Here is a 27,922-nt window from a genome sequence, read left to right as displayed (position 1 = left end):
TAATGTTTATTCATATGTACATGTATATATTATTCTATGGCCAATAAAAGGAGAATGTACAATGCAAAAAAAACTTTAAATCTGTACAAAATTAATAAATAAAACCAAGACATCATTGTTAATTTACACGACTCACCAATGGGATAAAACCAAGAGGCAGTTTTTTTGGACAAAATTCAGAAACTCCGACAGACAATGGCACCCAAACTCCACACGTCACTTTTTCATTTTTGTTGTAAACCTTTTTTTTTTTAATTCACAAAAATGGTGAAAGGACACGAAACTACAAACTACATTTAGAGCCATTTAAAAAAAAAAACGAATTCCACACCAGGCTCACTTAAACTGATGAGAAGAAAGAAACTGCTGCAGAAAATTTCAGATTTGAGAAAAAATTGAAAAAAGTGCAAAATTAAAGTGCATTGTTATATCTGGAATTGAATGTTGTGAGTTTAAAGCAGATGATGGGGGCTTATAATTATTAGCAGAAGCAGACAGCAACAAGGCTTTAAATCTAAATAATTTGTAGAAAGTAAAAAAAAATACACAAATTAAATTGTAAAGAAATAATACAACTTTAAACTTGTAATAATAAAATAATAATAATAATAATAATAATAATAGTAATAATTATTTGCACGATACTGTCTGTCACTTCAATACTAAAATTTTAAGTTTTGGTAGTTTTTATTTATTGGGTAATATTATTTTTGAAGTAACAGTACTACTACTACTACTACTACAACAGATTTAACTACTATACCAACAACTTCAAGTATCTTAAGTCAGTATTTGAAATTAGTACACCCAGTCTTAGTAATAGTAGTAGTAGCAGCAGCAGCAGCAGTAGTAGTAGTACTAGTCAGTGTCCAACACAGACTAACAAATAAAGAATGAATCACATTTCTTGAAGTACTGTCCCTAAGCCTACTCCACAGAGCAGCAGTGAGTTTTTTTTAGCAGGTGAGGCCATTTAAGATGTCAAGGCCAAGTACTGCAGTACCCTGATCTGCTCCTTCTAGGCTACTATCCTAGAAGCTCTCATCTGTGCTCACCATCTGAAACAGGTAAGCATGTACTAGTAGCAGTAGTAGTAATGATCTAAATGGGGCAATAGATTGAAATTGTGTTTTGGTTTTAGCCTGTCTGCTCCTCAAAACCTGAAACATTCAACAATCTTTTTAAAATTTTCAAAACTTGGGAAATCATTTTGAACAATTTTTTTTTTCTTCAGCAGTTTCTTAAAATCCTGTAACTTTTTTAACCCCAATTTTGAATATGATAATTTCCTTTTTTCATAAAACAGTAAACATGTCTCACTATGGAAGGCGTCGTCTTTTTTGGCACAAAATGTCAAAATGCGATGGACCTAACTCACGATTTACCAGGTGAAATTTCTTTGCACTAATATTTTGAGTTCTTTTTGTTGGGTTCACAGTGCATCGCAGAGTTTTACTTTCAAGCTCACAGTGTTGAAACGCTCTGCACTTCTTTAGTATTTTTTTGTTTCTTTGTTTTTAAAATGTCAATATTGCATCCACCATCCAAAATGAAAAATAGTGGTGAAGTTACTATGACCAGCAATAAACAAGCAAAATAAAGTAAAACAAATTTCAAACATAGTTTTAAGAAAAGAGGTTTGTCATTGCCACACAAAGTATTTAAAGTTTAAATAGTACTAGTAGTATACAAAGAAAGTTGTAGTATCATTTTATGTTGTTTTTAGATCATTCAGAACCAATACAGTACTGCCCTCTAGTGGCAAAGAAGCATATCTACTGTATTATTTTAAAGGTACAGTATGCTCTTTTGGTTGAGCATCAGTCACCTACTTGTCTCCATGGAGATTTTATTGGTTTAGCTGAGATATGCAAGATGTTGGATGACATACTGTGGAATATTCCAAGCAAATAACAACATCTCCATGAAGAAAAGCAAGTGTCTCGTCAAAACTATTATTTTGTTTAGTCGAAAGTTGCAACAAAAAATGCATTGAAATGGAAAAATCTTGAATAAATAATAATTTGTGGCAATGACCTCTACAAATCAACTTTTAATTGTAACTCATTTTCAGCTATTTTGACTAACTACATATCCCAGAATGTTTTTAGTGCGAAGCTGCTCCCAACTCAAGAAGAAGCCCTTAAACCTGACTTGTACACGACACCAGTTTGTTTAAATTCTACAGAACAAAATCAATTCTCTTTAAAACAGCAAGGTGCCTTCAAAGACTGTAGCCGCTCGAGAAATAAAATTCAAAACAGGACAGAAAAGATAGTTAACATTTTTAAATAGAAAGAAATACAAGCTAGTTAGGCGAAGCCAGGTTAAAAAAAAAAAAAAAAGAAATTTATCAAGTTTGTTTAAATAATGCAATTGATTAAACAACTTTAATTTTGTTTTAACATTTTTCTGTAATTATAATGCCAAATATTTTTTAATGCAACTTACCACAGTATTTTCCTAATTCATTTACATTTTCTGGAAACAATTCATTGGTTATTCATTAGTACTATTTGAGGGTAAAAGCTATGATGACCCACTTTCCAACATAGCGTTTCATATAGCAACCACAATAACAAAATTATTCATATTAGCAGCACCGTTAGAAAACCAAAATAAAAAATAAAAATAAAAATAAAAACAAAAAAAACAACAACATTGATGCCAAATAAAATGTACAAAGCAAAAACACACATTGTTCAAAATCGTGACCAAAAATTATTAACAAAATGTCACAGTCCTTTGTTTCTTTTTTTATATTTACAAGTTTGTTCGTCATGGCAACGTCCAAATGAAGTGTGGCTAGTAGTGGTTTTCGACAAAAAAACAAAACAAAAAATTGGTACGAAATTGACACTTGGTTGGTTCCCGTCGAGTCTTGAAATGCAACAACTTGTTCAGTGCGTAAGAATCCATTGTAGAATCAAGTAAAAAGGACAAAAATGGTCCAGGAAATCATCAAAACATCCAAAACATTCAGATAGACTGCACTTGTCTGACAGCATCAAAAAAGGCAAAACCCGTCCAAAAAACTTCCAAAAATCCACTGAGAATTCTGAAAAAAAGCTAAAATGTACTGAAATTCTTGGAAAGAGTGTAAAATTTGAATACTAACAAATAAAATTATAGGTGTACTACTTTTTTGGTGGAGGGTCTGCCACTTCTTACGCAGTTCTGCAGTTTGGCAATGAACTTCTCTATTTCCATGGAGCAATTTAGTTTTTAATTATTATTTTTTCTAATATTTTGTCTCAAATTTTAAGTTTTTGGATTTTTTTTTCATCAAATACCATTTTGAAGTATCGTACTATTTCCTGCATACAGATTTGGCTTCTTCTTAAGGTATTTTAAATCAGTATTTGTAATTGGTATACACAGTAGTAGTAGTAGTAGTTGTAGTACTAGTAGTAGGAGACAATCACAATTACAGGTGAGATCTGTGAAGAGGTGAGCCTGCTCACAATAATAATGCATGTTTTACCCTGTATTTAGAGCAATAAAACATCTATAATTGAATAAATGCAAGATATGATATATCTTGTGGAACATACCAGGGTAAGCAATAACGTCTCCATGGAAACAAGCAGATGACAGACCTCCCACAAGAAAAGTTACATAGTGCACCTTTAACTTTTACAGCTTAAAGTGGTTTTAAGTTGTTCGATTGTGGCTTTAAAAGTATATGTGCAATATTCTTTTTTTCAGTAAATTGGGACGATTTGGAAATTTTAACACATAAAATTTCCATCTTTGACCACACACAAACTTGAATTCAGTTTGATCATTTCAGCAGCATCTTTCTTTTTAGCTCACTGATGCCATTTGGGTTAAAAAAAAAAGTTACCAACTTCACAAAAATCCATCAACGCTTACTTAAAACCAACTCCTCTTTTCTGTAATATCACCTTCTTATTTCTGTCACTATTTCCCATCACAGCATCTTATCCTTAGCTGTGATCTGGACAGAAAGCCATATTGTTATTATTATTATCATTTTGAATAGTTTTTGTTGTGTTCAGAAAATGCCCTTTGCGATCTTGAGTCCCTTCTGTTTCATTCGGGGCAGGGTAGAACTGGCCACGGCTTTGGCTCTAACTGGCCGCATGGAGCCGCGCTTCTTCAACACAAAATCATAGTTGGCAGTGGAGTTCATGGCGTAGAAGACATTGGCATTGTCTGGAATACGCAGCTCTGTAAAAAAATAATAATAATAAAAAAATAAATGAAAAGAATTGGCTTTTCAGAGCTTTTAGACATGTTATAATTGTTTTCCTTTCAACTTTACTCACTCAAAGTTTTATTTAGAGTGATTCATGCAAGTTTGAGTAATCTTTATACTCCTGTATTCAAAATGCCATGGCTCAGAAAATTCCAGTTGTCCTCTACCCCCCACATACTCCCACTGTTCTTTGCTCACATTCTGTCTGTGTAATCCCTCAGTTGTCCAAGTAGGATCCATAGCAAAAGAAAATCAAGTTCTGTCAACTGAACAAAGGTTTTAGAGTGAAAAAAACTCATCCAAGTGGCCTGACTTCACCAGACCAGAACTGAAAAAGCCACTTGGATGAGCAGCCAAATGTCTTCACTTTTGACACAATTTAATTCCCTTTTTGCTGCTGGGTAGCGTGTTGTGCAGCTATCCATAGAAGGCTCTGACAGTATACAGTCCTTTGTTGTGATGTCTATGCCAATGCACCATACAGAAGCAGGCAAAAATCAGTGCCACAAATTTCAACGTCAAGTCAGAAACCGTGTTTCTTCTATCAATATTGTGATTTAAAATGTCCAAATTATGACATAGTTATATAGAATATAACTATAAAACTAACAAAAACACAATGTCTTCTTTAAATAAAATGGAGTGCAGGTAAATTGTTTATTGTGTGGCTAGAAAGATATAGAGGGAAAATGAACCTTGTCAGGAATATAAATATATACTGGCTCGGGCTGTCATATGTGTTTTGAATGGTATGGATTATAAACAGGAAGCAGAAACAAGTGAATAACCCTTCTGAGCCTTATGGTGGAGCTTACAGACGTTTGTGTATGTGGTTTGTTTGTAAAGTCTGACCCTTGTCCTCTGCGATCTTCTGCATGAGCTCGTAGTCCTCGCTCTTCTCTCTCTCCAGGTTGTGTTTGATCATGGCTTTTCTGATCACAGCTGGAGTCTTGTCCTGACTCGTCACCTGAGATACACACACAGGACACATAGGATACATGGTGTGAAAAAAGAAACATCTGACTACGTGCAGGTACGGGTGGGCAAAGATGGCAATACAATTTCTAATTTCTCCATCCAACTGATCGTTGACTATTTCAATTGAGTGGATTTTGTTTTGCTTATGAAATCTTAGCAGCTTACACCTTAGCAGTGTTCAATAGGGACAATGCACTTAAATGAACATCTGTATTAAACATACCAAGCTACCAAGCTAATTCAAATGTCCAGTCCCTAGGCAGGTAACAAAACAAGCACAACATATAAAGAAATAATTATTACAACACAAGGAAATGTTATGCAGCAAGTTTCTGACTATGATCACACATTAAATTAGCTTCTTTTTAGCCTGTCCTCACCAGTATACTCTTGTACATGTTGCCCTGAGTTTTAGCTAACTTAGCCTGTCTTCACGAGTATACTTTGGTACATGTGGCCCTGAGTTTGAGCTAGTTTAGCCTGTCCTCACCAGTATGCTCTTGTACATGTTGCCGTTCTCCACGTCCAGGCTGACGCGAATGATGCAGCAATCATCCACCTGCTGGTTGTACAGGGGCAGGGATAGGGTGGAGTAGTTGGACACAGCGGAGACAGAACGTTTGTGGTGAGAGCGAGAGGCGGACAGGGGTGTGGAGCAGGAGGCAGAAGAAGAGGAAGCCGAAGAGGAGCCAGAGCCAGAGCCCATCCCTGACGTGTCCAGAGACGAGAGCGACGTGCACTCCCAGAACTATTAAGATAACATACAGGGGGGTATGCCAGGTCAAATATATGTCTACTAACAGGTACGCTCACAGTACTGTAGAAATGATACGTGCCTGCATACAGTGATTTGGGAAAAAATATCTAATTGTGTTTTTTCTGACAAGCATTGTGATGCGATTAGATTTGCTATGTTTTTTTTTTTTTAATAATAGGATTCCATTCAAAGTTCACATTTTAAACAGATCCAGAAGAATTGACAAAAAGACTGAAATATGAACTGACAAACTAATACAACAATCACATTTCAGAATATGTTTGTACAGATCTAAACTACAGGGTTAGCAGTTTTTTTTTTCAGAATTCAGGAAATTTTGTTTGTGGAGGAATTCATGCTATTTACAAAACTGCAACCTCTGGGATTTGCTAATTGCGTCTATCAAAATTGTGATTTTGTTTTGAATGAGATTCGTCTTGCAGCCCAAATGATGCAGTACTGACCCAAAGGTGGTCCACCCTGTTTCACTTTTATGCCTAAAAAAGCTGTCCTAAAGTTGTGCTGGGGGCCAAAACAATGATCCATATAAACACTAGTAATGTGCCAAATGGTTTGTGAGAGCTAGGAACTAGTTGGACAGATCTATACCAACTTTCTCCATTGAAGGTTTGAAGATCAGGGATCCCAGCTTAAGGAATGGTAAACCATCTTTATAATACATGTATAAATGCTTAGTTACCGTAGAGGTGGTGTCAGCGACAGGAGCGTCTCTGCTCAGAGCAGAGACAGACAGCTTCACTGAGGGAGTGGACGTCTGAGGAGCAGAGGAAACAAGCTGTTAACTCAATCTACATTTACTATTTTTCTAAATATAGCATTGGACATGATTGCAGCAGTCAGTCAAGTCATTCTCTGTGACTTTGTTTAGAAAAAAAGGCGACTAGGGCTGCAGCTAATCATTATTTTAGTAGTCGACTTGTACATTGAGATTTAAATCAGACCTATTCTGCAAAATTAACTTCTCAGATCTTTAAACCATGCTATACCTGTTTTCCCTCAACATTTGTTGTATTTGCAGTAATTTGTGCATGTTTGAGCAATCTTTAATCACTTATTTTCAAGATGCCATATTGCAATCAACCCCCATTTTCATTGCTTCTTTTCTTAATCAGTAATATGGATTTGACAAAGTCACAAAGCCATTAAGGTATAAATGCCCGCTACTCGCTAGTGTGATGTGGAGCTGTTCATAGGAGGGGCTGATAGCTCCATGGCTCTTTGTTCTGATGATGTATGTGATGTCAGTAGGGAAAGCTTACTGTCTGACGCCTTCTCCAAGACTGCATCTCGTGTGTGATAAGGTTTACGCCCTCGTCACAATTTATGCATCTTGGACCTTGTTTGGTGGACCTCGATGGCCTCTTATCCAGTGGTGCTATTTTTTCCTTTTCAGCTACTTTTAGCTTAAGCTTCCCCTACAGTTTACTTGGCAAAACTAAGTAAAGCAGCCTAGAAGACACATCACTACACCATCATATGACCCTTCTGAGGAAGATAAAGGAAGTAGCCAAAACATGTAAAGCAGGCTCCTGTCTAACAAAAAGAATTGCAAATTCTAAGTTTCAAACTGAAGACAGAATAAAACTTTACCAAAGAACTCCAGGCATGTTTTAGATGTTCATAGTGAGTGAATATTTGTACCTTGCGTTCGTGGTGTCCCTCTGGAGAGTCGGATAAGAAGCTGGGGTTGACGTCCTCCAGGTCAGACCCACTGGAGCTGACTGAGGTCACACTGAGGGCATCCCCACTGTCGCCCCCACTCTGGTACGGCCGATACTGCGCCTGGTCAAAGGACTTGGAGTGGGACGAGGCGCTGCTGCAGCCCGCCTCTGTCAGCTGACGACTGGAAGACATGTGAAGTCAAACACATTTAAAATTTTCTATTCATAAACAAGGAATGTCTTTCTTCTTTATCTGACTTGTACAAATATTTAGTTATGTTTATTTGTGCCAAACCCCAGCCCAAATTGTAGAAAAAGGTATAGTGGCAGCCAGACTAGAAGGATTTATTCAGAGCTAGACTCATAAAAAATAGTCATCAATAATTTCAATGACTGAAAAATCATGATTCATCTGATTTAATGTTGCAGCACCAATATTTAATTTATATTTCAGTGATGAGCAAGTACCAAGCCTCCCAAAACATAAATTCTAGACACAGTACTTTTCAAGCAGCATACTTTTACTCCTACTTGAGTAAAAATTTTAGTGCAGTACCAGTACTCTTACTTGAGTATAAGTTGTGGTTCCTCTTCCCACTGTAAGTCTACAAGTGATTTGAGCTTTATGTTGACAATATGAAATGATTTGAACATTTGTGTTTCTTACAGCGCTCCTTCAGATATGATTTTGCTTTTCTCATTAAGTGGTGTATCATTTGAAAATACCAGATTTTCTGCTTTATTTTAATGTTTTGTCCTTCCAATTATATTCACTTTAGATTATAAATCAGATGTTATTTCTTGGACCACCACTTTATAATTCTACTTGAGTAATATTGAAGTAATGTTACTCTTACTTTAGTAAAATCTTTGGCTACTCGATCACCTCTGATCATTTATATGGTAAATGCAAGGTGTATGGTAAACTCACTCGCTCCAACGCTTCATGATGCCTCCGTTCTTTTTGGCCCTCAAAGTGTTACTGGCCGATTCAGACAAAGGCTCGATTTCACATGACAGGTTATAACTGACACAAAAGAAAGGGAAAACAAGAGAAGAAAATAAATAAAGAAATAAAGTACAAACATACATCATATAATATACACTACATACAAAATACACAGTGTGTTGCTAACAAGTTAAAGGTACAGTATTGTAACTTTGTGGAGGTGGAACGTCACCTGCATGATTCCATGGAATTAGAAAGTTAAAACCATACTCTGAAACATTCTCCATGAAGATAGACAAGTTTTATGCCATACTGTGGAAGGCTTTATCCAAAAGAACATCTCAATGAAGGTCAAATAAGAGTCAGATTTGTTTTTTTTTAATGCACTAAACACAACCAAAATGAAAAAGAAAACATGTTTTAATGTCATCTATATTTTGGCTAAAAAGTTACATACTGTGGCTTTAACTACTTCTCCCAACTTCCCTAATATACAGAAGCTTGCAAGTCTCACTTTAATTTTTAAATGCAGTGAATCAAAATGTTGTACCACAAACTAGTTGATGATGAATGGGTTACAATTTGTGTCTTTCCTGGTGAGTGATAAGTTCTGTGCTGTGCCAGTCCCACACTGCCAACTTGGTCCTTGTTATGTTGGCCTACATTATCAGAGGTACAGTATAACAATTCCTACAACCCCAATTCCAATGAAGTTGGGACGCTGTGTAAAACTAAAAAAAAAAACAGAATACAATGATTTGCAAATCCTTTTCAACTTATACTGAACTGAACTACGGACATGATATTTAATGTTCAAACTGATAAACGTTATTGTTTTTATGTAAATATTCACTCATTTTCAATTTGATGCCTGCAACACGTTCCAATAAAGCCGGGACAGGGGCAACAAAAGAATGGGAAAGCTGAGGAATGCTTAAAATACACTTGTTTGGAACATTCCACAGGTGAACAGGTTAATTGAAAACAGGTGAGTGTCATGATTGGGTATAAAAGGAACATCCTCAAAAGGCTCAGCCATTCACAAACAAGGATGGGGCGAGGTTCACCACTTTGTGAACAACTGTGTGAGCAAATAGTCCAACAGTCAAAGAACAACGTTTCTCAACGTACAATACAAGGAATTTAGTTTATCAATTAGTTTATCAGTTTGAACATTAAATATCATGTCTGTAGTTTATTCATTCAATATAGGTTGAAAAGGATTTGCAAATCGTTGTATTCTGTATTTTTTTGTAAGTTTTACCAATGTCTCAACTTCATTGGAATTGGTGTTGTACATCGGAAGCATAGCCAGACAGAACTATCACAATGTCTAGAAGGTTCATGTCTGTAGGTGCTGGGTTATGAACTGATGGTAAATAAACTTCTCCTGTGTTAGAACTCCAGCCTCATATCGTCTTCCAACTCTCAGACAACTTAAGTTTACTCTACAATAGTGAGTAATCCACTTGTCTGTGTATCGCCCAGTGCAGTGAAATACCCCTAATCATAGTAAACATTTTGTGTTTACCTTTCTGCTTCGGTGAGCTTCTCCACTCCGCTGAACCACTCTCTGAAGTGGCTGTCCTGAGTGAAGCTGTAGTTATTAGAGGCCAACTGCAGCAGTTTGATCTGAGCTATCACCTCAAACTCCTAAAAACAAAAGGGTAGGTTTAAGCTGATATACAATTACTGCAATCTGGAGACATGGTAGATATGTGTTCTACTAGGGTAGACTCACACCAAAAGCAACAACTAACACTGTCCCGTTTAAAATTTTTCAGTTTAAAATGGAAAGACTAGAACTATAAGGCAGTATTAGTTGTTAAACTTTTAAATGCATGCATATATTTTAGGTATTATATTATAATATAATATTTTATATTTTGGTTTATTGTTAATATCTCTGTAATTACTGGGTCTTAGCCACATGAAACTAAAACATTTAATTAGGTTTGATGTCTTGTGTGTCAGCAAAAATGTTATTACTTATATATTCAAAGATATTTCACAGAAAAAAAATCAGGTTTTGTGCATTTTCTGATTGGAAATGTCTCTTTCATAGAGTAATATTTGTATTTGTATTTGCGCTAGCTTACAAAGAAAATCATTAGATGCCAATCGCTAATAATACTGTTGTTGTGAGTCTACATAAATATTATTATAATGTTTACTTAATCCCTAATTTGATTTAGTAACACAGACCTTCCGTCTCTTTTCGAAGTTGATAAGCCCGTTCTAAAAAAAAGACAACAATATCATTTATATAAGTTTTCCATTTAAATTAAAATACTGTTGTTTTTTGGTTAATTTTGTATGAAGACTGCTCCTGACCTCTGTGTAGTCTTTCATGGCAGTGTCCATCATAACAAGGTCCGTCAGAAAAGTGCCCAGATACGGAATGGTCCCCTGCATCACGCCCTAGACAGAAGAGAATGTTTTTAAATGCAGAGAAGATTTCATTTCTTCTCCACCGGGGGGAGCACACGAGCTACCAACTAATGAGGATTTTTCATAAACACAATTATCTGGCTGAATTTTAGTCCCAGAAAGATAACAGGTTATACCAGGTCTCTCTGCTGCTGGTGTCTCCTCTGGGCTCGTTTTGGGTTGATTTCCAAAGTGGCAAATTTGGACGTGCCCTCCTACAAAACAGAAAAAGGCAACCAGTGCTTAACTTTATTACAAACTGAAATGCATTACAATACAGTGCATATAGTGAACAGGGTGGGGGGTCAAATATTAGGGCGAAAGAAATTCTTAGTCAACAAAAGACAAATCCTGCTGATTGACAGTTGACTAAAAAGGTTGCGTGGCAAAACCCCTGAAAACTATGACGTATCTACATGTATCTGACCTAAACTGCACTCACAAGACTACACCTGCACAGGAGGATGCAAAAACTACTAAAAAAGTACACAGAAACAATGTAAATACCAACGAAATACCAAATGTTCAACTAACTCACTAACGTCTCCTATTTTCTGTTGTCCCATATAGATCTTTATAATGTAAATAAAAGGATTAGCAGACTAATACAAATTTTCCACTGATAAAGGCCTACAGCCCTATTAAATATAATAACAAAATGCTTGCAAAAGTGGCACTAAGGTTTTGAAATAACCAAGATAGGATCCTAAATTACATTTTAAAAAATAAACTAGAAAAGATTCACTCATAACTTGTGACTTTATGACTTGCACTTTAACTGTGAATCTCTTAATTTAAAAAAGTTAAAAAATATAATGTCACTGGCCCATTCAAAACAAAACCAACTATCTAAAATATTTGAACAGAGTAGGTATGTAATGGTGATTGAAGCAGCCTTATGATGTAAGACTTGAGGAGTAGTTTTATCAGAGTAAATGAGGTGTCAGAAGCAGATACAGACACTGTAGACGCCCACAAACTGAAGAGCCAAACTTTAGCCTTATCTCCACTGGTTCACACCAAGGCTCTCCCCTATGTCATGGAATCCCCCTAACTATATCTGATGAACTCCACTGTCAAACTAATGTGTTCCACTGACGTCATATAGGGCTTGCACAAGAATTTGAATAGGTAGACCTGTTTCAAAATGTTCAAATGCTATCATAAATACTACCAAACAGACCTAATTAATGTTGTCAAATGTATCGAAAATCACTAAATCGTTACTAATCGATACTAAAACTAGCATCAAAACTAAATACTCATTTCAGCAGGTATCAACACTAAAAAGTCACATTCACAAGACAGAACTAAACCTTTCCTGAATAGCTTAAAAATGATTTTGAGCTGTATTAGAACGAGTGTAAGACCAGATAGACTAGTATATGCCATGGACCACTATAGAACCTACATGGAGGGATGACAGAGGTATAAGGTCACATGGGAATAAAAAAGAAAGTACTACCATTCAATGTTGAAAATCATCTACTTACTAAATAACAAGTATTTCAAATGATCATTGTGGTATCATAATCAGTTATGAGTATTGAGTCTATTCCTTCTGAAAATCTGAAAACAATTGCCGTACTACTGCAAAGTCACGTTACATGTCATGAAAAAAATTGTTCCATCACATCAAACGATAAGTCGATAATTATTGTGACAGGCAAATATTTCTACTACTATTATATAATTGGTTCTACTGAATGAAACCAAACACAGTAACCTTTCATAATAAAGTGTGTTTTTCCCTAACTTGAATTTTTGTATAATATCTATAGAATTGAATTTATTTTTCATACACTCAATTATGTGAGTATTGGGGATATTTATATTTAGAATTCACAATAGTAAGATTTTAACGTTGATTTCAATGCTAAGCAAAATGTTTGATACTTTATCCTGATTTCAACTCTACAATTGTAATAAAACACAGACTTTTTAAATAACAGTATTTTCAAGACAAAATTATAATATTTAATTTAATATTACCATGTGGAGTTCTGACAAAAATCAAGATATACTGTGCTGTTCAGGAACGATTTCTTCAGTTTATGTCATTTTTGAAAAGTATTGATGCTTATTGAAAAGAGTATCTAGTTTTGATACTAGTTTTATTATCAAGTATTATTTAGTATCAGGGTGTTGATTCTTTTGGCAACCCTAGTAGCAAGTACGTAATGTAGTATAAAATCTCACCTTCACCAGCAGCTCTCGGCTGAGGGAGTAGTTATTGTCGTCAGAGAAGATTTCAGACAGTTCACGGAACATTCGGAAACTCTCTCTGTTGATTGACAAAAGTTTTCTTAGCTGAAACCGGGGATACATTGTAAATAATAAATGTCTTTTATGTTTTTGAACGCACCGTGAAACTTCGTCCCAGGTCCTCTTGAGTCGGTGAATGGAGTTACACTGAAGCGCTGATAAAATGGCTCTTAACGACGAGAAGTTTTTCAAAATCCGACACTCCTGAACACACAACAAGCACAACACAGTCAGAATAAAATCATAACTTCACTATAATGTGGTTTCGCCAAAAGATAACACATTAACTTACATTCATTTCCTGATCCAGAACCATAATTACTACTTACATAACCTAAATCCAAACTTTAGCCTAAAATAACACATACGGTAAATTTAAACCGTGTTTTTAATATAATACCGAAGGCAACAAATTGAATGGGTGGCAGTGGTCCAAAACTTTCCTAACACATTCCGAGCATCCTAATTATTCATCATGATGAGCTTATAAGCTCTTTTCACAACTCTCAAGCGTTTTATCATCACAGCAATTCTAACAACAACTAGCAAGTAGCACACCAGCGTTGCTTCCTGGTTTGTGGATAATGATGAAAAAACGCTATATTGGAAGCAGACACAGCGGTCTCATTTTAACGTAAGAGCTACTTTTACAATATATATCTGTACTGGCACTAAAAAAATTTAACTTTATTTCATGGAAAAACTCTAATTCAGCTTATTTAATTTAACTGTTAATGCAATACCAAGTGTAGAAGAATTGTGATAAAATTGCAAGCTAAGCAAAAATACTCGGTTCCAGTATTTTTTGTACCCGTGCGACGTCGATCCACCTCTCGAGCAGCCGGGCTCTCTGGGTGTGCTTGAGGCTGGGGTTGCTCAGGCAGGTGGTGATCACACAGTTGGTGACGGAGTTGAACTGAGCTACTGTCGCTCGGATGGTCGGCGCTAAATGCTCTTTGCCCTTTTTGTCCCTCTGAGACCAGATACCACCCAGACAGTGGTACGGCACCACCTTCTTAAACAGGTCCTATAAAGAGAGAGGGGAGACGTGTAAAACATTTGTGGTAATACAGAAAGCACTACACTTTACTTATTACTAAAATTTGCAACACAATCTTTGCATAAAGCTCATGTGAGCTGTTTGCAGTGATATCTTACCGCGTCCATGAGTGTGAACTGCTCTGCCACCATGATGGGGTCAAAGGACAGGAAACTAAAGGCCGGGAGTTCATCTTCAAATCCACTCTCCTCCTGCGTGGCAAATGGACAGCCAATGTGCTCCCCTGTGGACACAAACACAAATATATTCAAAATCAAGGTAGTAAAATACACTAAAACATTACAAACAAGAAAATTGGTAATTTGGGGTGTTCCCAGTCTGCAGAGGTGAGTACCTCTCATAGGTGTTTTAGACCTGGTTTAGTCCTCTGTAAGACCTGGCAGAATATATCAAAAGTGCTTTAGACATGTTTTTGTCTTGAGTTTAGTTCAGGGTTACTATAGTATGGGTGAGAATTTAACCAAGGACTGTTAGATATGGTTTAGTTCTAGTTTAGACCTGGTTTCTTTGTGTCCTGGTTGTATTTGTGTCCTCTAGTCCTGGTTCAGTCCTGCTATAATCCCTCTTTGTTATGTCTTGTAGATTGTGCTGTGTGGTGTGTACCGTCGGAGTCTGGCTCACACTGCTGCCTGCGAAGGAAGTGAGCGAGCAGGTTGCGAGCGCGTCTCTCCAGGTCGGACCCGGGGAAGTGCAGGTGCAGGTAGGCTAACAACTGGTGTAGGGACTCATAGTGCGGAGGGCTCCAGAAGTCCTCTGAGTACTGGTCCAGCCACGCACCCAGGATCGACGACACCGTACTACAAAAGAGAGACAGTAGCATTACATAACTTGAATAGTGCTATAGTGCAAGATCTGTGACGATAATTACTATATCTATCTATATGCATGTGTGTGTTTTTATTAAAGGGCCCATATTACACTGTTTTCTGACCTATGTTATAATGTTGTTTCCTCATCACAAACAGACCTGGAGCTGTGTTCTGTGTGATAATACAGGATGTGCTCCACTGTGTTTTTCAAGTCCAAACATCATCCATCCATTTTCTTCTGCTTTATCCGGAGCTGGGTCGTGAAAGCAGCAGTCTGAGCGGGGTGGCCCAAATTTCCCTTTCCACACACAACTCCTCCAGCTCTTCCTGAAGAATCCCGAGGTGTTGCTCCCCAGGGAGGTGTCCAGAAGGCATCCGGAACAGATGCCCGAACCAACTCAGCTGGCTCCTCTCGACCAAGAGGAGCAGCGGCTCTACTCCGAGCTCCTCCCGTGTGATTGAGCTCCTCACCCTATTTCTAAGGGAGCGCCCAGCCACCCAGCGGAGGAAACCCATTTCGGCCGCTTGTATCCGCGATCTTGTCCTTTCGGTCATTACCCAAAGCTCATGACCATAGGTGAGGGTAGGAGCGTAGACTGACCAGTAAATCAAGAACTTTGCCTTTCGACTCAGCTCCTTCTTCATCTCAACAGTCCGATACAGTGACCACATGACTGGAGGCGCTGCACCGATCCGCCTGTCAATCTCACGCTCCATCCTTCCCTCACTCATGAACAAGACCCTGAGATACTTGAACTTCTCCATTTGGTGATACACCTTCAATAGAATTGTTTGGATGATTTCAGTCCTGGAATTGCCAATCTCTACTGAACGAAGGGTAAAGGGTAGGTGTTAACTTGAAAACTACCACTACATGACATCACAGGAGCAGAGCATTTTGAGCTTGGAAGATGTAGACAGAATAATAATAAAGGATTGCTCAAACTTGTGTGAATGAAACAAAACTCAACTCCAGGCATGTTTTTGAGGAGGTAGCATCATATTTAACTTTTTGCATAATCCTGCAGTAGAGTTTTTGGGTCAGTGGCTTAACTTAGTTTCAATCATCATCGTTTATAATCTATATTTTCTTCAACAAAATACTGCACTTTAACAAATTTGTTATCGTGACAGGCCTTTAATAGGGAAAGAGTTTTATGAGTCTGGAAAGCAGTATTTCTATGGCATTTGTTGTATTTGTTAGTGTATCACAACACAACAGGGTTCTGCATAAAATGATTATACACTTGTAGACTATTGTAACACACTTCCATAACCCCTTCCTCGACACCCAAAGTAAAAATACAATATTACGACATTTATGTTCATAGGCCTGTCATGATAATTACTATATCGACTTATTGTACTCATTATATGAAAGCTGGAATAATACTTTTTGGGGTCCATATTTACCGTGTACACATTTTCTTTGCACTATATGATTAAAACAGATAAAAACTGTGTTGGTTACAAAAATCTCTATCAGCTGGCAACAGTTAGATTGGATGTGTAATACTCCAGCTCGTTGCATAAGAAAACAGTACCAGCAGAACTGATGAGACAGTAACTGGATACGTTTACACAAATAATGTACTGAAGTTTTCAAATTCTTCAGAGTAGACTTTTACTTGCACTTGCCCTCTGACATAGTTTTACCGCCGTATGTGGGAGCATATACTGTGTTGAGTTGATAAAAACCACCTGAACTCATCTGTCTCCCTTATCATTCTTTCACCCCTCATCACTCTCCCCTCTTTCTTTTCCTCTCTATCCTGTTCTCTTTCCCTGTTTTTACTCCCTTGCTACCCCTCCTTACTTCTATCCCTCTCTCACCCTTTGTCTTTGTCCAGCTTTCTTTCACTCTCTATCTTCCCTTTCACTTGCTTTTCTACTATCTTGCTGCTCCTGCTCGCTTTCCCTCCTCTCTCTTTACTTTCTCGTACTTCTCCCTCCCCGCCCCTCCCTTCTACCCTCTCACCCTACTTCTGTCCTCTACCACCATCTCTCTTTCCCTCACTCTTTCCTCCCTCTCTACCTTCCCTTACTTCTCTGTCCCTCCCGCTATCTCATCATTCCCTCTATCCACTACCTCTTTTCTCTTTCTCCGGCTATCTTTCTCTCTCTACCTTCCCTTACTTCTCTATCCTTCTCTCCCTTAATCTCTCTCACCCTTCCATCTCTCCCCTACCCCCTCTCTCTTTCCCAAGCTCTTTTTCCTTCCCTCTCTCTCTCCCTCTCTACCTTCCCTTGCTTCTCTGTCCCTCTCTCCTTTCATCTCTCTCACCCTTCCCTCTCTTTCTCTCTTCTCTACTGTATTTGTCTTCCACTAGTTCTCTGCTCAGATTGATTATGTTCTTATCATGAGGAGGACTGCTGTGTTTTGTCAGACTATCCCAGTGAAATCACGTTGAAACCCTGGACTAGATCCACTCCTCTCTGTGGGGGCGGAGATGTGAGATCAGGTTTGGCACTGACACTGTTTGGACACAGCTCTATCTTTTGATACTTTGAACAAACTTTGAAAAACTCCTACTCCTTTTCTTATGTCAATTCTCTTCTCAATTCTCTCTCATTCTACATTCACTTGGTCAACAAATATTTTGATTTTGTAAAGCTGGAATACATAGTTAAAGAGGGGTATTAGGTAAAATCAACTTTTTTGAGCTGGCTACCATGTTACGATGTTGTTCCCTCATCAAAAACATGCTTGAAGAGGTTTTAAATGTCATACATGAAGGCCTATTCGAACCCTCTTTATGGTTAGCTGTCAGATTTTGGCCAATGCTCAGCCCTCAAGCTTATGTCATCTATGCTCCCACACGACAATCCTCCATAAATATACAAAAACATGATACACGGCAACTGATAAACTGGGGAGTGACTTAACATAGAGACTAAAGGGGAGACTCAGGGCATCAAAAACGAAAGTTGATATGTTGTTTTCAGGTGAATATATCATATTTCAAAACAATAATAACATGGCGATCTAAATATGTTACGTGTTAGCAGTTAATACCTGATAGAAGTGAAATTCCTCCTCTTTAAACACGTATTGTGCTTTTGTCTGTTATATAATCTATGGATCTATCTGTGGATCTTGATTTTAGAGTACAGAAATTTAAAATTAGAATATAGATACTTGAAGAAGGTCAGAGCGACCGAAACGTTGTATGGAATAAATTGCATTAACAGTGAGACAGTGTGCGGGAGTTTTCCTTTATTTTTTAGACAAGTGCTCCACCTCCTACGCACCTGTCGCCCAGTCAGGTGTGCAGAGTTTACACAGAAACGGAAATTGCAATATAGAAAAAAAACTCTGCTGATTTCCACCTGCCCCTTTATAGTACGTAAACGTCATCACAACAAAGTGCTGCACTGCTGGACCATGCTGATGGCCCTGCCTACGGATAGCTGCAGATCATGCTAGCGAACAGTGATTTTTTATTTTTTTATTTCCATTTGTGCCAAAATGGCTATGCAATGCTACAATTTGCTTATTTCTTCCTGCGTTCTTGAGGCGGCCTTATACAACACAGTGTTAGTGGAGCGTTCTTAGGAGCCAGGTCTATGCTTTACTCAAACATGCGTGAATCACTCAAAATACAACTTTATAACAATTTTGCACAATAGGTCTCCTTTACACTTTGCTCAAAGATAATATTTTGAATATGACAGTATAAGAATAAAGTAAAGTACTTAGTGTATGATTGTAGAGCCACTTACTTTCTGAGCTCGGTGCACTCGTCCTGAGAGACTCTGTGAGCTGTGACAGGCACATTCTGGAGCTTGGCATATCTGAAAAACATACACAAAAATTTGTTATAATTCTGCATAAAAATATTACATACTTAGACTATTGTAACACACTTTCATAACCCTTTCCTCAACACCCAAACTAAAAAATACTTCTATGATTCATGATAGATACAAATTAATTACTTAAATGTTGCATTCTGCTATTTATTTTTTGCAGCTTCTTAACCATATTGTGACATTACATTTGTTTATCTGGGGATATTCTGCTTTATGTTCACTGTCAGTAGCATAAATTTCGGTGGCATACATTTGTTTCAATAATAACCTTATATATATTTAGCTTTGCTCCAGTGAGTGGAATGGTGGAGAGAGCCCAGAGGCAAACAATGACTGAAACACACCACAATCACTGTTTTAATAAAGTTATGACACAACACTTGTTTTTAAACACATTTAATACAATGCACAGGCTTGTTCCCAGTTTACTGATGTAGAGAAATGTGTGTACTCTGCAGAGTTTAAAATGAACTTTGAACTGAAATCAGCTGCAGCGCCTTTGTGTTCATTTTACTTAAATATAATAATGCCTTACACTTGTAATGCACTTTACAGGCTTGTCAAAGCACTACACTATAGTCATTATTCATTCATTCATTTCCACACTTGGTGATGGTAAGCTACTATTGTAGCCACAGCTGCCCTGGGGAGACTGACAGAAGCAAGGCTGCCAATCTGCACCACACACACCACTTTCATACTAGGCAATGTGGGTGAAGTGTCTTGCCTAAGGACACAATGACAGAACTTGGTCCGAGCAGGACTCGATCCTCCGACCTTCGGGTTGGGGGACCAACACTCTAACCACTGAGCCACTGTCACCCTACGGTAGTTATGTTAATTATATTTAAGATTTTACAAAAAAAGTTTAAAAAAAATACCAGGCTATGTCCAAATGGCCGCACTGTTCCCTAGATAAGGCACTATTTAGGGGTCACGCCATTTTTAGTGGTGTTCGAATGTCCAGTTGGTAAAAAAGTAGTGCACTCAAAATTTCCCACAGTGTACTTTGAAAAGTAGTGGGCATCAGTGTTCACTAGACCAGTCAATACAGACCACAATGCATTGTGAGAGCTGGAATAACAACAGTGACAGGTCTTTAACTGGACACAACATGACTGAATGAAGCAGATAGAAGCACTGGTTTATCACACTTGTGATTATAGAAAAAAAACATGATTAAATAAATCATTATGGTGTAAAGTTGCTGATGTTAGCTGCTTACCTTAGCTTGAGTTGTTAAAAGAGTGATAATTCCTACATCTCAGAAAAATTAATAATCCAATCTGTTTACATGATCTAGACAATGATCTTGTATGGTTATTATTAGTCCATAAATATATCTGTGCCAGTCCAATCTGATCATCATTTATGACAGAAATCAAGTTTATTGGACTTCTTTCCACCCAGACGCCGGAGTCATGTGACCCGAAAGTAGTGTGCTGTGTGTCTGAATTGCTCTGTGCATGAGGCACTAAAGAGTCCATTAAAGAGTGCAGGGCTGTGGAGTGAATGAGGGGTTAGGAGCTAGGGGGGACATTTGGACACAGCCCCATTTTTTTAGGTTTCAAATTTTACTTCCTTGTTGGAAATTGGAAAGTAGCATCACACTCGGGAATTTCATAACTGTTACCTAGCAACAGTATGCCAAAAGTCCTTAACACAGAAATTATTATTAGACAGATAAAATATATTAACATTGATTTATTTTGATGAATTAATATTTAAATGATCAGAAAAAAAAAAGTTTCTTGTGTGCAAATTGTGCCTAACTTTTGGATAGAATTCTCCTTAGCGTGATCAATATGGAACTCTCTAAAATAGAATAGAATATAATAAATAGTTTCCTATAATTTTCAGCTTTTCTTCACAAATTGCTTCTTTATTTGGGTAAAATTATATTTTGTATTTACAACAGGTTTTATCCCACCAAATAAAGTAAAAACTGTGAGAATGATCAAAACCTGTTATACACTACAAAAAAGTCGCCACCTAGATTTAACTAAGCAAATAGGTACGAGCCTCCTCCAGTTGGTCCGGTCTATACAGTCTACAGTCTGTGCTCAGAGAATGATGTGTCAGCTGACATCTGAATATACTGAATGACCAGGTTATTCCATCAATGGATTTTTTCTTCCCTGATGACACGGGCATATTCCAAGATGACAATGCCAGGATTCATCGGACTCAAATTATGAAAGAGTGGTTCAGGGAGCATGAGACATCATTTTCACACATGGATTGGCCACCACAGAGTCCAAACCTTCACCCCATTGAGAATCTTTGGGATGTGCTGGAGAAGACTTTGCGCAGCAGTCAGACTCTACCATCAACAATGCAAGATCACACACACGTGTACTGTAATCAAAGGTAAAGGCGGTCCAACACATTATTAGTGTGTGACCTTTTTATTGGTGGTGACTATTTTGTTGGCAGGGAGGTGTATATACACAGCCCTATCTATAACCGTACCTGTTGAGCAGCAGATCGAGCACTTGTCTGGTGGTAGCGAATGACCGGTACGTGCAGAGGAAGATGGTGACGTAGGTGGAGTCTCTGTCCTTAAACGCTGTCACCATGTACTCCACCAGCCTCTCGAGCGTCCCCGCTTTGATCGTCCGCACCTTACACGTCTCGTACAAGCTCAGGGCCGCCTCCGAGTCCACGCCCAACCACCGTTGACCCTTACTGGCTGAGTGGTGTAACTGCACCTTCCGCAGTGTGATGGTGAAGACCGCATCCTCCTCGGACTCCTCCCCGATCTCCTGAGTGGAGCTCTGTGGGGGAGGGACAAGAAAGAAAGAATTTATTGATGAACTGGTTTGTATGGTGGTATTTCAAGTGGTTTCTTTCATGTTATTTTAAATCCCACTAAAATACATTTTGGTATTATTTTTACAAATGTGAAAATTTTATTTGTAATTGTTACTTTATTTAAGATACATTTGTGGGTCTTGCTATGGATTTTAAAATCAGAATATTGATATCAACTACAGTAGAAAAAAAAGGCCCATCTGTAGATAAAATGGTACTCCAGAAGTAATTTTTGTACATCATACTTTTTATTTGTACATGTTATTTATTTAAATCCCTCTTTGTCTTATTTCATCTTATTATGTATAAGTTGTATAAATAACCATTTTTTATCAGTTAAACCCAGCTCAATGGCAATTAAGTAATACTTATTTAAACTAGGAAGTGGGAGAGATCGCTAGATTCCTCAAACATGCATGGGTGACATCTAAAACCTCTTCAGGCAGGTTTTTGATGAAAGAACAATATAATAACATGGTAGAAAGCTCCAAAAAGTCCATTTTGCCCCCTCTTTAAGTAATATAAATTTTTTACTTACACTTGCACTTTGCATTATTCATTTGAGTAGACTTTTTATGTACAAAACTCACCAAGATTACAGGTTTGTATACATTTTGCTGACTAACATTGAAGACCAGTTTGAAACAAATTTTATCCAATAATAGCTGTTACTTATTTACATTTTATAGCTTGATTAATATCAGTTAAATCCTGCTCAATTACAATAAAGTAATATTTATTTAAGGTTTGGTTACATAAGCTCTAGCTTTCTGAAGTATTCTTGGTTAACCATAATATTTATCCTGGTTTAAATAAGTCTAGGTCACAATTATGTGTTTGGTCACTTCAACAAAGACACAACAGAACGCTTTTGCTAACAATATGCTAGCAATTTTGAAAGTGTATGCCACATAATCAACATTGGAAATTTAAAAAAATAAAATAAAAAAATAAGAAAATACACACACAAAATGTGACAATATGGTAATTCATAATTGAGTTGGGAAGAACTATTTAAAGCCTATCTGTATGACCTATAACTTTTATTTTTAAAGCACAAACTGCTTGAAACTAACATAAACAGCTGAAGTCCATACAGTGGTCCTATTGACTAAATTTAGAAACATCAATTGTTTCTAATAAGATCCAAGCTCAAGTCATGTGAGTAAATGAAGAAAGGATGTCAGCAAACAATTTTAAATTACAAAACCTTACACAAGCCTTACAGTGCACTTTGCTTTTGCTGCATGGTTGGTCCTAGTTTAGTCCTGCTTTGGTAATGCTCCTGACCTGGTTTAGTTCTGGTTTAAACCTGGTTTAGTCTAGGTCTAGCCCTTGTTTAATCCTGAAACGTGCCCTATCATTATGTGAATGTGAAAATCTAGGCCTCTAGGCTCACTACTTGTTTAGTCCTGGAAAGCCCTCTGATTATAACATGTGTGCAACTCTAATGACTGTGATGAAGTAGAGTGGTCCTGGTTGGTACTTGTTTTGTCCAGGTGAAGTAGTACCATTTTAGTCCTGGTTTGGTCTATGATTTAGTTCTGGTTTAGTCTTGTCTTAGTTCAAATTTAGTGCTACTTTAGTTTCTGGTCCTGTTCTGCTTAACTTTTTTTTTGTTCTGGTCTAGTCCTGGTTTAGTCCTGCATTAATTCTGGTCCTCTCGAAATCACATGACCAAACAGGACTTGCTCTTTTTGCTTGTAGCTCTGATCAAAAACACAACAATATACACCTCAAAATATAAGCTTTGGTGTAGGGTTGGTTTTGTAATGCTAATTCTTACTCTTTAGCTGTGATATTGCACGTGGTGAGACTCAAACACTTAAGAAAAAAAATAATAAGTTGCGTGATCCAGAATTTACAATTTACTATTTTACCTGCAATTTGAACTTAACTTTAAGTTAGCCCAAGGCAATTACTCCTATTTAATCAAGACTGAGATGTCTACTCATCAGTGATCAGGGTAGTTTTACTGAAGAGGTCCACAGCCAATCTGCAGAAAGTTAAATTGTATAAAAGATGGAGATAGATCAATGAGAAAAAACTAAAACAAAACAAAAAACATTTTTTGCCATATTATCCAGTGCTATGGCTCCTTTGTTTGATGTTGGTTGTAGCCTAAATCCAAGCTCATACATTAGTCTCTGTCTCCTTCAGCCTACAATGTGTTTAGTGTGTGCTCCATCACTGTGGTTACCATGGAAACTGTGTAATGTGCACACTGTGGGAAAAGACACAGGGTGCTTTTACAGGGCGATCTGTTACTGTACTGAGAAGGACAAGACAAATAAAGCTCATCTTTGGTCCAGGGTTTGGGCCTGTTTGGAGGACTGGAGTTGGGGTTTCGTAAGTTCAAGATTTGTCAAACTTGATTTCATCAGATTTCACTGTCTCTAGTCATAAATTGGATTGAATTGGTTAGAACTGTCATGGGTAGTATTGTCGTTATGTTTCCTTGAACCCCTATAAATATATATATATATATAATATATATACATATATAAAAACACTGCCCGACTTAGTCCTGATGAAGACTTGGTTTGCACCACTCTAGGCTTGGTTTAGTCCTGGTTTAGTCCCAGGTTTAGTTCCACATTTAGTCCCAGTTTTAATGTTATTGTCTAAGTAAACAAGTGAACACACCCTTACTTGGTCTGGAGGAGGGCCTCCTCCATCTTGTGTCCATGGAAAGTTGTTTATTTGGCTATAATATTCTACACGGCATAATATGTATCTATACTACTTCCACGGAGAATGTTTCAAAAAAGGTTTTAACTTTTTATTTCCATAGAATCATCTCAGACATGCCATGCCTATTTTAATATGACACAAAACAATTTTATAAAGGTAGTTGCAATATGATCAAGTTGTTAATCCAAGCCTAGTCCAGTTTTAGTTCCGGTTTAATCCTTGAATATTTGTCTAATTGTAAACAGGACATGAACAGGACTGATCTCAGAGTGGAGAAAAGGGAAAGCCCTGAACAGCTGCAGACATGCACAGCTCTCGTGCACACCCCAGCTCACGTGTACACTTCCGGCTCACATCCACGCTTGCAACTATAGGCTCACAAACAGGGAGAGCAGCCAGAAATCAATGAAGCCCTACAAACAGCCCATTCAGACACTGTTGACTCTGGTTCTAAACATTAACGTGTTCTCAAGGACTGTTCACTGTTGTTTGGTTTGGAAAGTAATTTAGAAGTATTAGGCTTCCAGCGTAACACTGGTCTTGGAAAATAGGGCTTAACTATTTGGGAAAAATATCTAATTGTGATTTTTTTTCAAGCATGTAATTAGATTTATGTTTTAATAATCACATTCTATTCAACGTTTACATTATCAATGTGTTCAGAAGAACTTACAAGAAGACTGAAATATGAACTGACAACTAATGTAAGAATCACATTTCAGAACACGTTTGTACAGATATAAACTACAGTGTTAGACCCTTTTATGCAGAAACAGAATATTTGGTTGTGAAGAAATTGATAGTACTTCAAAAATAGCAGCTTTTGGGATTTGCTAATTGTGTCCATTCAAATTGTGATTTTGATTGTGATTAATCCTGCAGCCTTATTGTAAACTATTTAAAAACAAGTGTATTAAATATTTCTCCATTTTTGTGGTTAATTTTAGTGCTATACATACACCTCAACCACAGGCACATTGTAGCACATCTGATACAAAACTCTTAATCTCACTGTTAATGTCAAAATTCCAAACAATACAGAGGTATTCATTCTTGTCAATATGTTCCAACAGAAAAAGCAGGAGTAGTAGTGATCTGAACACATTAAAGATGAATTTAATAATCAATAATAAAAATGCCATGTGTCCTCATAAAAAAGTATGAGGAGTATTTTATAAAAATGGCAAATTGGAAATTTTGTCTTAAATGTTAAAAGTGCTGTACTTGAATTCTGAAGTCTTAAAAACATGAAAAACAGAACTAGTTTTATTTTAAACAGTTGCAGTGGTCCAAAGTTATTCCACACTTACCTTATGCATTCAGAGCATCCTAATTATTCACTGCTATGAGTTTTTAAGTGCTTTCAGAGACCAGCGCAGCAATGCTGTTGGCATTGCCGTTATGGTAATGCCAACGGGAACTACGCACCTGATTGTCAGACAATAAAACCCTTTATAATTTGATACAGACAGTACACAGCAGACTTTGACCTCAAGAGCTGCTCATATAATGCATCTGTGCTGTGGGACTGATGCATTGGGGCAAGACAATTTTTTCTCTAACACATGTAAAAAAGTAGAGTACAGGCCCTTTAAGGACTAGAAACATTATTAAAAACTTGGACACGGTAATTCTTTTTAAATTTTCCCATCCCCAGAGATAGTGTTTTGATGTAAAACAAATACTCTCCAAGTGTGTAATTTGAAGCTGTGAGTAAACTACATTTGGTGTCCAGTTTCAGAGTGGGCTCAGTAACATGACAGTATGACATTTCTATTGAGTCCTCCACACGGCTATATTTAAACATGGCCCATATCAAAGACCAGTGTGAGATTGAGCTCATTACAATAGAGAATCAAATGAATAGGGACAAGTGAGGACAGCGAGTGAAAACAATGTCTGCTGTACAATCCTGTAGTCTGAGTTTATTGTAGTTTCTGTGGTTTAGTCATGGTTTGGGTTTTAGATCTGGTTTAGTCCTAGTTAGTTTTCATCTGTGGAACCAGATGAACCTTTTGTATTTAAAGGTCCTGAACCCGATTTTTCCCCATATATTTGAGCATTTAAATTTGTCTTGCTCTGGTACAGATATTATATAAGCAGCTCTTGAGGCAAAATGTCTGCTGCATGCTGTCTGTGTCTAACTACAAAACATTGTATTGTTTCATGATTATTATAGGCCTGTTGCCATCTCCAATATCCACATGCATTAATTTGGATGAAGAAGTGGAGACGTGAAGCAAGATGGACCACCCTTGTACAGCCAGTCAGCTCTCATCCCAAAGCGTCATATCGTTAACTTTGATGACAGTTTCTTACAACTCTACGTTTGACAAAATGTTAGATGAAGACAGCGTGCAGTGCTCTGATTCTGGTCACAGCTATAGCAATACACTTAATGGGGGGAATTTAATTAATTAATATATAAGAGAAAACTTGGGTGATTCAGCCATATATTTTATCTAATTGTCACAAAATAATAACAGTTAACAGTTCCACATGAAGATTTTCCTTCTTCTAATCCTGATCTTCTTTGGTCAGAAATAACTTTTGTTTATTCCATTTGAGGTCTACATTGTTTTGTCAGAGTATATTTTGGGAATACATGTACTAATTTGAGTACCACAGTATACCCATATATACGCCTGCCACGATAATTACTATATATCGACATATTGTTCAGTATATGAAAGTTATAATAATATTTTTGGGATCAAGATTTATCGTGTGTACTTTTTCTTTGTACTACTGGGCTACATCATAAGATTTAAGCTGTAAAAGGTTGAATTAATAACTTGTATGACTTATTACAGACACAAACTAAGTACTAAAGTGTTTCATTCTGCTGTTTATTTACTGCAGCTCATGATTTTTTAACAGTACTGTAGATTTAGAATAGTTTTTGTGGTTTAAATCTGCTCTGGTTTATTGTTTCAGTGGAATAAATTTGTTTCAATATTATTGTTTATCATCTATATTTACTTCAGTAATATATCAAACTTCAAAATGTGCTATCGTGACAGGCCTACCCATGTATGTTACAAATTATGGTTTCACTCCCATCTGGACGGATATAGATTCTGAGTGTCCAAACATTGGTAAAAGGAACTCTGAAACATCAAACCTGACCCACTTACGCGGGAAGTGTGGTTACCATTTTTGGACAGGAGCCTATTCAAAATGTAATGTGATAAAAAACATAATGTAATAAAGCCAGTATGTCATATGACAAGAGTTACAGAGCACTTTGTGTCCAGGTTGTGGAGACTTTCAGAACCATTTTAGCAGTGTTTCGTGGACTACACTTGGGATGCTCCAATCCGATACTGGTATGGGATCAGCCCTAACAATTAATTACAATTAGCTAGATTGAATATTAGCTTCCAAACATCAGTTCAGCCCATATCCAGATTTAGACATAGGCTTGTCACGATAAATACAAGACAATT

At 37.1% G+C, this 27,922-nt stretch overlaps 1 protein-coding gene across 3 annotated transcripts in view; it reads right to left on the bottom strand.

Moving 5' to 3' along the window:
* Positions 1–1,078: 1,078 nt before the first annotated feature.
* LOC117375948 (ral guanine nucleotide dissociation stimulator-like) overlaps positions 1,079–27,922 on the bottom strand; it is a 44,085-nt gene continuing 17,241 nt past the window's right edge. Inside the window, exons 2-18 of one of the 3 annotated variants that reach the window (XM_033972335.2) lie at positions 21,438–21,742; positions 18,876–18,947; positions 14,947–15,140; positions 14,442–14,566; positions 14,095–14,310; positions 13,384–13,487; positions 13,218–13,302; positions 11,156–11,233; positions 10,923–11,009; positions 10,794–10,826; positions 10,120–10,241; positions 8,571–8,666; positions 7,620–7,821; positions 6,658–6,732; positions 5,691–5,948; positions 5,075–5,189; positions 1,079–4,194 (exon numbers count right to left, since the gene is read on the bottom strand). In XM_033972335.2, coding sequence (XP_033828226.1) covers positions 4,019–4,194; positions 5,075–5,189; positions 5,691–5,948; positions 6,658–6,732; positions 7,620–7,821; positions 8,571–8,666; positions 10,120–10,241; positions 10,794–10,826; positions 10,923–11,009; positions 11,156–11,233; positions 13,218–13,302; positions 13,384–13,487; positions 14,095–14,310; positions 14,442–14,566; positions 14,947–15,140; positions 18,876–18,947; positions 21,438–21,742 — 2,343 coding nt within the window. In that variant the 3' untranslated portion in view covers positions 1,079–4,018. The remainder of the gene's footprint in view (positions 4,195–5,074; positions 5,190–5,690; positions 5,949–6,657; positions 6,733–7,619; positions 7,822–8,570; positions 8,667–10,119; positions 10,242–10,793; positions 10,827–10,922; positions 11,010–11,155; positions 11,234–13,217; positions 13,303–13,383; positions 13,488–14,094; positions 14,311–14,441; positions 14,567–14,946; positions 15,141–18,875; positions 18,948–21,437; positions 21,743–27,922) is intronic. The other 2 variants (XM_033972334.2, XM_055224117.1) reach the window with 2 other exon arrangements.

This window comes from Periophthalmus magnuspinnatus, chromosome 9 (genome assembly GCF_009829125.3).
Source record: "Periophthalmus magnuspinnatus isolate fPerMag1 chromosome 9, fPerMag1.2.pri, whole genome shotgun sequence".
Taxonomy (NCBI): Eukaryota; Metazoa; Chordata; class Actinopteri; order Gobiiformes; family Gobiidae; genus Periophthalmus; species Periophthalmus magnuspinnatus.
Note: the sequence above shows the minus strand (reverse complement) of the source record. Positions and strands in the feature narration are given on the sequence as shown.